This window comes from Megalobrama amblycephala, linkage group LG12 (genome assembly GCF_018812025.1).
Source record: "Megalobrama amblycephala isolate DHTTF-2021 linkage group LG12, ASM1881202v1, whole genome shotgun sequence".
Classification (NCBI taxonomy): Eukaryota; Metazoa; Chordata; class Actinopteri; order Cypriniformes; family Xenocyprididae; genus Megalobrama; species Megalobrama amblycephala.
This window is the reverse complement of record NC_063055.1, coordinates 33,781,804-33,796,046: the sequence shown is the minus strand read 5'-3', so window position 1 is coordinate 33,796,046 and position 14,243 is coordinate 33,781,804. Positions and strand designations below refer to the sequence as shown.

Genomic DNA, 14,243 nt, shown 5'->3' with positions numbered 1-14,243 from the left:
CTTGAGCTAATCTGAAGGCCACACGGTCTGTAGCTACTGACACTGCAGAAAGTTGGCGACTTCTGCGCACTGTGCGCCTCAGCATGCGGTGACCCCGCTCTGTGATTTTTTTTTTTTTTTTTTTTTTTTTTTTTGTGGCCTACCGCTTCATGACTGAGTTGCTGTTGTTCCCAATTGCTTCCACTTTGTTACGATACCACTAACAGTTGTCCGTAGAATATTTAGTAGTGAGGAAATTTCACGAATGGACTTACTGAACAGGTGGCAACCTATCACAGTACCACGCTTGAATTCACTGAGCTCCTGAGAGCGACCCATTCTTTCACAAATGTTTGTAGAAGCAGTCTGCATGCCTAGGTGCTTGATTTTATACACCTGTGGCCATGGAAGTGATTGGAACACCTGAATTCAATGATTTGGAGGGGTGTCCCAATACTTTTGGCAATATAGTGTATATTAAAATAAAAAAATAAAAATAAAAAAAAAAGTATGTTTTTACTCTATCAAATAAAGGTAGCCTTGGCGAGCAATTAAAAAAAATATTTTAACTTAATTATTGCAAACTTAATTTACATGCACATGGTTTTATGAAAGATTTTGCTAATGCTTTATGTGTTTTATCATTCACGTGCTGCCACAGAGTTCATGTGAACTCATCTTGAAACAGATGATCTGAAAGCAGCATAACACACTGACTGCAGCAAACCTACTTGTCATTTTCAAGTGAGCCTGAAGACCCTCGAACTTGTATTGCATTTATGTGATATTGTGTTTGTCTTTCCATATCTACATAGACCATCTGTCAGAAAACCCCAAAAGAGAAAGCTGAATACTTTGCTGCCCGTTGGGCTTTAAAAGCTATCAGTAAGGTATGGTCCTACTCTCTATCCAGCAACTAGGGATGTTGAAAAACTATACCTTTTCAAAATGTAGTTAACAAATGATGTATGGTATTGTAGAAGCCACAAGTTGCACAAGTGTGTTTACAGCTTACTTATTGTATTACTTCAGTCACTGTTGCACTTCCATTTGCCTAAAATATGACAGTGCTCTTGAGTGCTTCTCAGAAATGTTTTAGTAGCACAAACTCTGTACCGTACTGAAACGTTTTATTCACAGTTAACTTAGGCCTTTTTCAATCTTTTTCTCTTTTAACTCCTGTCAGTTGGTGAAGAACTGTAATGATGGAGCCCGGAGGATGGAGCGGACGGAGCAGATGTACACCATCCAGAAACAGATGGAGTTTGGCAAAATCAAGGTACATGTTTGTGCAGGTGGCTGATAAAGAACTTCACATTTACAGAATACAATTCACTTTTCTGACCCAGATGAGGCCTAGTTATTAGATATAGAGTGCTGCGGTAATTACGTATTTTTGTAGGCCAACCCAGAAGTTGGCATCACTCTGGTTCCTTTGACAAAAACACAACAGAATTTTTCCATTGGCTTTTGAATTATTGCAGAAATTAAGGTCTGTGTCTAACAAAAGCTTATGATTTTTACACGTCTTGTTCATCTTGATAATCTACACAAATAAACACAACTTCGGTTCGGAGCGTGTATCAAACTGCCAAAGTCACGTGAACTATTGAAGTTTCAAAACACTTATGATGTAACGAAGCCTCGTTTACTGAAATCATGTGATTTTGGCACTCTGAACCACTGATTCGAAACAAATGATTCGTTAAGCTTCGAAGATTCATGAAGTGGTGTTCTGAAATCGCCTATCACTAGATATTGTGGAATATATGGAGTCGCTATTTTGTTATTTTTGGCGCAATATTCTCGTTGCTTTATAATATTAAAGTTGAACCACTGTAGTCACATGAACTGTTTAAATATGTTTTCATTGAAAAAGGGAGTGTTATTGCTGGCAATGCAGGCCTCACTGAGCCATCAGATTTTATCAAAAATATCTTAATTTGTGTTCTGAAGATGAACGAACGTCTTACGGGTGTGGAACGACATGAGGGTGAGTAATAAATGATGTAATTTTCATTTTTGGGTAAACTATCCCTTTCAGGTCAATGGAACCAGAAGTGCCCTCCTTTCCAGGTTCTGACCTACAAAAACTCTACAGCACTCTGTTAAGATTGTTTCAAATATTTCAAAAGTAAAACCTGGTCCTTTGCAACCACTTTCACTTATTTCTGACTGAATAAATTTAACATGAAAAAACAAACAACAACTTTATTTTATGCATCTGGAATTGATTGTATCATAAAAAGTGAGTATTACAACCCAGGTTTTTAGAGGTAAAGGGTTGAAAAACAAGAGAGATCAGCTGAAAAGGAAAGTCATTTCAGAAGCAGAGCAAGTTATTTTGATGAACGAATGCAAGGGATGTGTTTTAAGAACAAAATAATTATTTCTCGACTTAAACTTTGTATTTAAATTCTTTGGCATGCTGTTTAATAATCCCGTAGTGTGTCTCTTACACTTTATGTATGTTTTTAGCCTTTCCCATTAGTGTCGTCATCTCGCTGGCTGAAAAAGAGTGGTGAGCTGTCTGCGTACACCGATGATCTCAGCATTTTCCGGAAGGCTTTCAGCTACAAGAGCTACTACCTGTTTCTCTTCAATGATGTGCTCATCGTCACAAAGAAAAAGAGGTCAGACCAGTGATGCTGTACAGTCTCTTACCAAATTACAACTTCAATTCAGTGTCCACTCAGTCAAACCACAGCACTGTTGAGTTCTTGATTCTGATTAGATGACAAACACACAAAGGTGTTGGCCGTATTAGAGTTCCATAAGACTTCATCATGCTGTTTCTGAAGCAGTTATGGTGACTTATTGACACAAACAGAAATTAAATGTACTTAATTGACACAGAACTGCTGAATTATTCAACTTTAATGCAATAATTGCTTTTCATTGTGGCAGTAAATGTGCACTAATGTGTATTAGCATTAAATAATTCAAAAGAAGTGTATCATTGATTATTTCTCACATAACTGATCCTGTACTGAAATCTGGGCATGCAGAATTTAAACGTTCTACATGGCCTCTTCTGTGTTGGTATAATAAATATTGTGGATAATTTGCTAATATTTTCAGCTCAGTTTGACACCATTTCAACATAATTAAGTACATTCTGCATACTTCTCACATCCTCCTGAGAAAAATATGGAATATGTGCAGAATCCACATTGTCCTGTCTGTGAACTATATATTTGGATGTTACTGCATTAGATGGAAGTCTGTTTTTAATAAATAACAAATAAAAATTTCAAAATGTAAACATATATTATCTATTTGCCAAACGTAGACAGAACATAGCCAACATCTTGATCCTTGCCACATTCAGTTAAAGGGTTAAAAAATGAAAATAATGTCATTTATTACTCGCCCTCATGCCGTTCCACACCCGTAAGACCTTCGTTCATCTTCGGAACGCAAATTAAGATATTTCTGATTAAATCCGATGGCTCCGTGAGGCCTGCATAGCCAGCAATGACATTTCCTCTCTCAAGATCCATTAATGTACTAAAAACATATTTAAATCATTCATGTGAGTACAGTGGTTCAATATGCTTTATAATATTAATATTGAACCACTGTACTCACATGAACTGATATGTTTTTTGTACATTGATGGATCTTGAGAGAAGAAATGTCATCGCTGGCTATGCAAGCCTCACTGAGCCATCTTAATTATCCATCTCAGATTTAATTTAGACTTTTATTTACATGTAAACAATGATCGACCCACATAAATATTGCATCACATATGGTAAACATGGCTCAAACTCAAACATGCATGCATGATGCACGAGAACCAATGAGGTTTGCTCCTGATGCACACACAAGCTTCTGTGTTTACCTTATGTGATGTGCCATATGTATGTGTGTTTGTTTATATGTAAATAAAAGCCTAAATTAAATCTGTTCATCGTAGAATGCTATCGTACATCTCTTCATAAGACTTTGATTAATCCATTAAATTCATATGGATTTACATTGCCTTTATGACCATTTTGGATCTTCAAATTTCTGGTTACAGAAACCTCTCAGGTTTTATTTAAAAATATCTTAATTTGTGTTTCGAAGATTAAGCAAAGTGCTATGGGTTTGGACCAACAATAGGGTGAGTAAATGAGTAGTTCATTTTTGGGTGAACTAACTTTAAGCTTTATTTTCTTTGTCATTATGTGTTAGCAGTGATATTAAGGGCTGTAAGGGTTAGATGGCACTGGTATATCACTAACACTGCCTTTTTATCTAGTGAGGAGAGTTATGTTGTGTTGGACTATGCCACTGTGGAGAAGGTGGAGATGGAAGAGGAAATGACAGACTCCAAACTCAATCTGAAGCTGCAGATGAATCCCAACAGCGAAGGCCGTTGTGAACAGATGATACTTGTTGCAGAAAGCAAGTGAGTTTTCAATAGCTATGTTTCCATCCACCTATTTTTATGCAAAATTTGGATTATCACATAAAAAACGCTGGAAACACAAAGATGCGCATAAATTTCAGAAATGCACTCAACTGAGGCGCATACTTTTTTTATTTGATAATTAGACGCAAGTAAACTATGATGGAAACACATTTACCAGATAAATCCCTTTATGCCTCAACAACCTCTCTTGAACACATGGGGTGGAAACGGTGCTTTATTCACAAATGTTTTATGCAATGTCCCAGTTTTGCAGACAAGGTAAAGTGTTAGTTCACCCAAAATGTATTACTCACCCTCATGCCGTTCCACACCTGTAAGACCTTCGTTCATCTTCGAAACGCAAATTTAAATATTTTTTAAAATTAAATCGGATGGCTCAGTGAGGCCTGCATAGACAGTAATGGTACTTCCATAAGTATTAAAAACATATTTAAATCAGTTCATGTGAGTTCAGTACCTTATAACGCGACGAGAATATTTCTTGTGCCCCAAAAAAACAAAATAACGAGTTTTTAACAATATCTAGTGATGGCCGATTTCAAAACACTGCTTCATGAAGCTTTGGAGCTTTACGAATCAGTGGTTCGGAGCACCAAAGTTATATAGTGTGGAACGACATGAGGGTGAATAATAAATTACATTATTTTCATTTTTGGGTGAACTAAGTCACTTGGGTGACTGAGCAAAAATATGCAGTTTTGTGAAGTTGTAAAATAAGATGAAATTCTGATAGCTTGTAATGTAAATCAATGAGATCTATATAACTGTATAGCAGACTACATACATAAAATGCATATAAATGTTACTTTATATCTCCCAGTGTCTTACTAAGATTATATTTAAATGCTTAGTTTTATGATCAATGCTCTGTAGTTTTCATAAAGCAATGATGGAAAGATATACAAATAAATATTCCTCAAAAGCTTGATATTTGGTTTACAGACACGTGTACCACAACCTGAAGGGAACAGTTTTAAAACTGTATTAAAAGGCCTTTTACTTACCTTGTCTGATTGATAGTTTATTTGTTTTAGCATGTAGTAAACTGTGTGCAATAGGTTTTTCTGCAAAGTTTTGAATATGTTGATAATTTGGAATCTTCAAATATGACAGCAGGCCTTGTAGGGTTTAACGTAACATAAAATTAATGTAATATCACTTAGTAAAGTGTCTAAAGCTACCTGCATGATAAATTTCTCAAAAACATATAAACCAAGTAATTATACTGCTAAAGACTATTTTATATAACATTACAGTAGTCCTGCTTAAAGTCAATTTTAAATATTACACCTCAATATGATTGCCATATTTACTTATATTGTAAGTGATTGATTGATTTGATGGATTATTGCTCTGAAATGTTTTGTAGGCTGGACAGAGCTCGATGGGTCACAGCACTCGGTGATGTCAAACAAGGCTGTTGCATTGATAATGATGGTGAGTCTGATCATTGAATGCAATTTGTCATTAAAACAGCCTTGTAACTTCATTTTTGTACACATTAATTCACAGTTTGGAAACCACTTTTTGATTAAGCTTGTCATGTTAACATGCATTACTTTTTTGACACTTGATTCTGTTTGGGGTTTTCAAGAACTGCCTCAATATGAAGCTACTAAAGCCTATATGCCAAAAGCACCGGATGAGCTGAGCCTGCAGCAGGCGGAAGTAGTCATCGTTTTACTGGAAGTGGATGGTAAGCATAGTGGTTTTCTTTGTCATCACTTCAATCATACACCATTTCAGAAACGTACCAAGCCAGACCATTTAACCATCCTCCCTATAACACTACTTTCACATTGTGTCAGAAGAAGAGTATGAGATGACAACTCAGCTGTTCACATAATTCAAAACTCAAGTGTTTCCACAGCAACTCTTTTTGTATGTTGCTTTGGATAGGAGTTTACCAAATGATTGTGTGGATATAGAACAATTATGTGAATGTGTGATTGGCTGTGTTGCAGGTTGGTGTCATGGAGAGCGGATGAGAGATGGCGAAAGGGGCTGGTTTCCTGCTAACTGTGCCACTCAGATCACTAACCGCACTGCTATGGAGAACAACATACAGCGTATGGAACGACTACGCAAGGAGACTGATGTCTGAATGAAGTCTCAAACTACACCGCAGAACATACTGTACTTCTGATACGTAAACAATTAGTGTCTCTGTAAACAGTGTCTAAAGTGCTATTAATGTGAATTAGAACACTGTCAGGAGAACTCATGAACTGTTAACAAACACCACTCATACTAGAGGAACTGTTTCTGGTTTTATTTCAGCTTGCCTTTGTTAAAATTCATGTTTGGATACATAAAAAGTTATTTAAAAATGTCAAACTGACCAGATATCAAATTACTTTTAAAAACCATTTGGTGTAAAAACTTAAGACCGATTTAGAAAAACATCTGCTGTTTCCCCAAAACTTTTTAGCTGTCACATAAAAATAATGGAAAAGAAAACAGGTCTGCATAGAGTCTGCAGGCAATCGGTGGTAATCTGGTCGAAATGCATTTTTGCAAGCTTAGACGATCATATCCGTTTCTTATTGCTCAGATCTTGGATGTTTCTTCTTGACAAAACTGCAAAAGGCAAACACACAAACACAAAAAAAAAAAGATTAGCATGCTTATGCTACTGATTAACAGATTTTAGAAGTTGCTACGAGTGTTTGCCAGGACAGAGCAGACAGTCTGCTAATTCAAATCCACTGCATTATCATCTAGCCTTCCATCAATGAAAAGTGCAAACTGAAGCTGAACCACCATCCATTATGTACAGACCCACCCCACCCATTCTACTGCCACATATAATTATGACACTAATGAAACAATGCAAATCTGATCAAGTGGAATCTCGTGAAAACATCCTAGTCACACAAACGTGCATAAATTGAAGGCTATTTTTAAAAACAAGTTAATTTACAACAATGACATTTTCATGACAATCAAGCACTTGTCCAGTAAAATTACACATTTTGTAATCAGCACCAAATGCAGTAAAACATTAGTGATGTAAATATATATATAAAAAAAATGATTACACAAAAGGAATGACAAATTCTGGGTGAAAATGTGCTTAACTGTCATGAAAATAATGGCAATGCAAAAGAAATCAATGCTCAAAAAAAAAAAAAAATAATAAATTCTTAAAGCAAAAGTATTTTTTTATTATTTTAAATGTGGCATGAACATGTTCTTCACAGGTTTCATGTGATTTACAAAAAAAAAAAAAAAGGCTGCCCAAAGACTGCAAGAAAACAACTACAGGATGAAACCCTAAGAGAGAGCGCTACAGTCAACAACATACTTGATAAACAAGTATGTTCATTTACATGCAGTAACTTCTCATCTGAAGCACTAGCACCCACCCGGCCGGATGGTCTAGATGTTCAAGCCGGTTAATCTGCTCCGCCCTGTTCGGCTTCGGGAGCGGCTGATTTGTCGGCTGATGCATCGGCTGCCTTGCTGTCCTTGCCGTCCTGAGGCTTGGTTGTCTGGGGCCGTCTGCGGCGGTAGTTGAAGTTGCGGCGGTAGCGGCGCTGACGGGGTTCCTGGTTCTGGCCACTCTCGCTCTGGTTCTCCTTATCCTCCTCCCCTTCCCGCACTGGCCGGGGACGTGGGGGACCCCTGTGGGACAGATACATGGTGACGCTTAGAACTTGGTGTACAATGAGGATCTAATGCACTTTGAATTACACAAAAAAACTTGAGAGATCTAACAAATCAAAAGGATCAAATAAGAGAAATGACCACAAAAGAAAGATGCAGTATAAGATCCATCAGAAGCTCTCAGAGGTACAAAGCCAAAATTTAGCCATCAAAAGGGACCAGTTGCATAAACATAGCCATTATGTTAAGACTGCATTAAGAACACGTATGACCAACTAGCAGTTAGTGAAAAGTACAACTGATTACCCCTAACTATCAAATTAGATCAATCTACATTTTAATGTGTCTGACTTGAAAAACTTAAACGGTCTTAAAGGGGAGGGAAAACAAAAAAAAACAAACAAAAAAAAACAAACACAAGACTAGCAAGACTAGTCTTAGCAGTTTATGCAACTGGCCCCAGAACTTAGTCATGCTTGACTACAGATGCTGCTTTCGCATGCTATCGGAAATTTCCTACTTCCCACTTTTGAAGTCGTGATTACGAGCTTGTCACGTTCAGGTGCTTTGTTGTTGGAAATAATTGGTATCATGGAAGACACCAGGTTTATTCTTGCCTATTTCTTAAGCCAAAATGTACTGGAGATATTTAATTTTAAATAAAATGTAGCGTCCCATATGTTGACAACCATATAAACATTTACAGCACTATCTAGATATCTTAACATTTCTAGAAATTAAGGTCAAAAACGTTATTTTTGCAGTTTATAAAACAATATGCTTCAAATGGTTAGTCAAATGTAAATATTCAAATATGTCATATTTACTTATGAAAGACAAGCTGTTGTGGGAAAAAAGACCACCAGTCACAGGAGTAATTCTCCCCTGCACCATGTTTAAAGTTTATGGCCCGCCCAACTCAAACTTATCTGAGTTTCCCAGTAGTAAATATGACTTGAGGGCATTCATGTTCAATTTCCCACTATGAAACTCATGTGAAGCATGTGAAGGCAGCATTAATTTATGACAGGGCTTGCAGCTTAATTAAAAACAACAACAAAAAACAACAAAAAACAAAACATTGAATGCAAGTAGAAACCAAAAAGCCAGTATATTGTGCATCTTGATATTGTATATCAACAACATACAAAAATTACATAAAATGCTGTGCATTACTAAACATTTTAATATGCATAATGCCATGCAGACGTGAGCAAACATTTATGAGTGATGACCTTTTAAATGAATTCTTTGAATCAGACAGTTTGAACATTCACAGAAATGGACCAAACTTACAAACTACATTTTTACTAATTAAGTTTAAAATGATACTTTTGTCACTCATACTTCGGGAGTCAAAAAAACAAACAAAAAAAACCTTATCAAAAGACAGTATTGAGGACAGGGTTCTTCAAATCCAGCCCTACAGAGAGATTAACTCAAACCCAGATCAAACTTGCCATCTGCAGTTTTCCATCAAGAGCGGATTTGAGGAACCCTGATTTAGGAGATTTAAAGTCATGAAACAGGGGTCTTTGCTATTGTGACGTATGAAGAAGAAGAAGGGGAAAAGAAAAAAGAAAAAAAGAAAAAAAAAAAAAAAAAAAAAGTAGAGTGGGACTTTGAATCAATGTGGTTTGTTTTTGGTTGATCTCATGTGAATGACAGGTTGCTCAGCCATCACGGCAGAAAACACGTCATCAGAAGTCATTGCAAGTGGGAGGGGAAGTTATTTTGAATAAAGATTACAAGGGCACAAATTAAAATTTGCAATTGTGAGTTCTACCTATTTCTTCCCCTCAAAATTGCAAAAAATGTCAAAATTCTGCACTGACTTTTTCCTCAGAATTGCAAGATATAAACTCACAATTGCTAGTTTATACCTCACAATTCTGACTTCTCACAATTGCCGCAGCCTCACGTCTGCAAACACAACATGCAAACCTTGGTCTGAACCTTGGTCGGAAGCCTCTGTAGTAGTTCTGCCTCATTGGTTTGTTGCCTTGGTCTGGACCACCTTGGCTCTCATCAACTTCCCCACCCTAGAGGCCAAAAACAGCATCTCTCAGTCAAAGAGCTTGCAACAATATTGATTCAAAAGTATTCTAATTCACTGAGGTTAAAAGAAAAAAACTGATTCAATAGGTTTGTGAAGAGACAGAAGCTAGAGAAGAAATTATTGCAGAATTTAACTTTGGTGGTCTAAGCATGTTAAATCAAGTTTGTCGTCAAGTAAATTTTCTTTGTCGGCCTACCTCTGTCATGTCCCCTCTCTGGGGTGTGTTGGAGTAGGGAGGGCGTCTGCCATAACGTCTCCGCACAAAGTATGGTGGGTAGCGCCGTCTGCCGGGGTAGGTGGGTCTACGCTGCTGTTGCTGCATCTCACCCTCGGGGGGATTTTCTCCCCCTTCTCTCTTCTCCCGTACCTCTCCCTCGCCGTCACTCTGATAGTTTTCCTGGTAGTCGCGAGGGGGGGCCCTCCTGCGTGGGTACCGCCTGTATCGGTTCCTGTCAGCTGCATACTTGCTACCTTGCACAGGGACGCCACCTGGGCCGGTAACATTGGCTGCCTCGGCACCCTGATAGAATGAAGACAAAATGTATATCACATGTCTGCTAATTCAATAGACAAACATTTAGTTTGGATAATGGATGCAGAATGGATGAATTTCCTGTAGGGCAGTCTGAAAAGGCTGCTGTACTGTAGTCTGGGCAGAAATGTGATACTTAATCAATATCTCCTTCATACGGTTTAGGTAGGGAAATTAACCTTTTTTATTCTGGATTCACAAAGAATCCTTTTAGCACTTTTGAGCAAGTAACCCTATTGTCATAATTATACATTCAGTCAAAATTGTTCATTTTTATTAACACTTCCATTATTTTAGACTAAAAGTCAAACTATAACAATGTTGGATGTATTGGAATTAAGCAGTAACATTGTCCAAAAAAAACAAACAAAAACAAAAAAAACAAAAACAAACACCTTTCTTGCTGTCCATCTAGACTCACCACATTCTTTCAACAAGCTTCTTAAGAAGTTCACATGTATTTAAATTAATATTCTAAAGAAATTCAGGAAATTTCTGAATCCGAAACCAATTTTAATTGAAGGCTTTAGATCAAAATGCATTAAAGACACCCAAAATCTATATTCAAACTCTTGACTGTTAGTGTATAAAAAAAACAAAAAAAAAAAAAAACATTATTATTCAAAATGTATCTGATAATATTTTAAACTGAACTGATTTAATTCTGTACCCTAATGTTTACCATTATGTGTGGAACTATAAAGTTCAGTATTTTGGTGACACTCTAAATCAACAAAGACTGAAAACTTGAGCTCACCTTCTCCCCTTCTACGACGTCAAACTCCACAGTCTCTCCATCTCCAACGCTACGAAGATATTTCCTTGGGTTGTTCTTCTTAATGGCAGTCTGGATACAAATCAAAAGCAATCAGAAAACATATCGTCCCTCAAAACCAACTTAGTATGTCAATGATGACAATCAGAGCAAATAATTACCTGGTGAACAAAGACATCTTCCTTTGTGTCATTCCTGCAAAAGTTCAGAGACACAAATGTTAATAACTGAGGACAGATGGAGAATAAACAAGCATGTAGTATTGAAGAGCAAGTTAAATATTTGAATAAATAATAGCATGCTAGTGCAAGTCAGGTCTAGCTTTATAAGCACATAAAGGCTGTAATAGGATTGCGGATGTTCCCTGACCCACATATTATATTAGAGAGAGTCTTTAGAGGCTGAATGTTATTTACCTGTTGATGAAACCGTAGCCATTCCTTACATTGAACCATTTAACTGTCCCCAGGACTTTTGTTGCTTCAAAGAGAAAAGAAAACCACAAACAGATTGTTAAGCTATATCCAACACTACTCATAAACAGTACTTTCATGAATCAAGTTATAACTGTTGATAGAAAGAGATGCATTAAACTAGCAAAGCCATTTAAAAGCCACTCTTGGCAAGTTGAGTTCATTTTGTGTCCTATTTATAACCTCCAACTGTGGTGCTTTTAATAGACTGTGATGCAAAGGCAGCTGCTCTTATCAGAAGAACCTCCATCACCATGAAAGGCCCTGACACAGAGTTCAGATTATTAACCTCTTATTAATGTTATGACTGAAATGAAGAAAATTAAGAAAGTATGGTAAAGAAATCAAGACACTACAAATCATTTAAAACAGGGCTTTTCAATCTGGGGTCTGGGTCCCCCAATTTTCACAGTATATATTGTCTTTACACATGAAAATAAATGGCTGCCTTTTAAATTTTTGGATGGGAGTCCATCACAAATTGGAGGTCTGTGGTATTTAAAAGATTGAAAACCCCTGGTTTAAAAAATTGCTGTGGCCAAAAATGTTGCATGAGACTGGAAAAAGGGTTTGCGAGATTCCCACTAGCTCTATCAGTGATATAAATGAACATTTTGCATTAAAAAAATGCATTGTTATGAACTTGTTGGATTTGCTTTGAGACATTTTCATAATCATAAAAATATTGAGAAAAAAAAAAAAAAAAAAAAGTTTTAAAATAGGCATTAAAAACGTAAATCCCGGGATGAAAGAGGACCTGGTGTTGGTTCGATAGATTTACACTGCAGTATATTAAAAAGCACATTCATTTGCCCAATGTGGTGTAGAAGTAGGAAGTGATGATGATGTTGAGATGCTAACTGCAGTTAGCACACTAGCCTCAGCCATGTGGCCGGATCGAAGCCAAACAGTCCCGATTCTCCATCCTCACTACAGGACACGATAAGCACTACGAGAAGTTACATCTATATGTTTAGACCTAGATTGACAGGTGATTAGCGTTTCGAGTTAAACGTCCGAAGCGCTCTGGGTTTGTAGCAGCAGATCAGACAAAAGAAGCGTCCATCATCCAAAAACCATGGCGGACATTTTATATCTGGGGTGGCGTGACTGATATAAATTATCATTATCTATACGACCGAAACGTAATCTATATAATAAATCGTCTGGCAGATGATGGGATCTACCCGAGACGGCGTTGATGGTGTTAATAGAGACGAGGACACGTATGCACGACGCGTTAAACGCTCCACACGAACAAAGGGAAAGAGAGCGAGCGCTTAACCTGGCTTACATTAGCTTACCAAAGAAGCCAGCCCTCAAAGTATCCGATTAAATTTAAAATCGACTCGGTTAACACTGACCACGACAGTTGGACTCGCGTAATTGGAGAGTGTGTGTGTTTAATACGAATAGTTAATAGTGATCTGGGTCATCATGTCACGATCAAGGCCAAGCTCAAGGATCCGTTTCATGGACAGTCAACATCGACAACCTTATTAGTAATCAAATATTTATATTTTCACAATACAATAATCGTATACGGGGTTTCGGGTGCAGTAAATAATAATAATAATAGTGACTCTATCGCGATAGTAGTTCTAAAAAATGAGAACAGCGTTGTATTCACTGAAGTAGGCCGCGGGCTTGAGCACGCGTCATGGCGGTTTTCAATTCACACGCGGATGTGATGGAACGCGGCACGCGAGCGAACATTTAAACTGACTGAGACCGTTTAACGTCTCAAGTTTAAACTAACGTATACATCCTAATATGTATGAAATAAACTGGCAACTACATATAGAAAATTAGACATGTAGTCACGGGGATACAGCAATAATATTAAGTTAGTGTCTGAATAACGACTCCATACAGTCGCCACACGCTTACCGTAAAATCGGCTAATATAAATGTATAGTAAACCTTGAAGCGCCGACGCATGAAATAAAACATATTCTTTTGAAGGAACGAATACTGTAGGCCAAAGAGCTACGGTTTTGTTGACAGGCTTACCGATGACCTTCTTATCCCCCGCGGTAGCTGCGGCTGCCGGGCTGGACGGGCTCTCCACGTCGGCGGCAGGCTGCGGCGGCTGCTGTGTTTCGGCCTCGCTGCTCATGTTGTTTTCTTGTTGGTAAAGCCGGCGGTGGCTCTCTAGTGTGTTTTCCCGGTGCTAGATGGTAACCTGGGCCGGCGGTGGTGGGGGCTGCTGCCTTCGGGCTCTCCGCTTTCCTTTCTCCGCTCCCGTTGCCGATCGAACTGGACGGACTGAGTAAAGATGCCGGACGATATTCTGTCACATCTCTCCACCCATTCCTCAATTCAATTGGTCGGCTAACTTGTGATCTGGCAACGTCAATTATTTTACTGACGCGCATTGGATGCATTTACTG

General features: G+C 37.7%; 2 protein-coding genes across 2 annotated transcripts in view; one reads left to right on the top strand and one right to left on the bottom strand.

The window, feature by feature from the left end:
- arhgef16 (Rho guanine nucleotide exchange factor (GEF) 16) overlaps positions 1 to 6,977 on the top strand; it is a 23,336-nt gene extending 16,359 nt beyond the window's left edge. Inside the window, exons 9-15 of the mRNA XM_048210760.1 lie at positions 795 to 869; positions 1,166 to 1,258; positions 2,458 to 2,612; positions 4,229 to 4,378; positions 5,772 to 5,839; positions 5,997 to 6,098; positions 6,367 to 6,977. Coding sequence (XP_048066717.1) covers positions 795 to 869; positions 1,166 to 1,258; positions 2,458 to 2,612; positions 4,229 to 4,378; positions 5,772 to 5,839; positions 5,997 to 6,098; positions 6,367 to 6,506 — 783 coding nt within the window. The 3' untranslated portion in view covers positions 6,507 to 6,977. The remainder of the gene's footprint in view (positions 1 to 794; positions 870 to 1,165; positions 1,259 to 2,457; positions 2,613 to 4,228; positions 4,379 to 5,771; positions 5,840 to 5,996; positions 6,099 to 6,366) is intronic.
- ybx1 (Y box binding protein 1) lies at positions 6,660 to 14,243 on the bottom strand. The gene is given in 9 exon segments (XM_048210761.1): positions 6,660 to 6,982; positions 7,771 to 8,029; positions 9,956 to 10,053; positions 10,267 to 10,590; positions 11,360 to 11,449; positions 11,539 to 11,572; positions 11,794 to 11,857; positions 13,864 to 13,885; positions 13,887 to 14,243. Coding segments are annotated over 8 exon segments (1,212 nt in total). The 5' UTR covers positions 14,238 to 14,243; the 3' UTR covers positions 6,660 to 6,982; positions 7,771 to 7,800.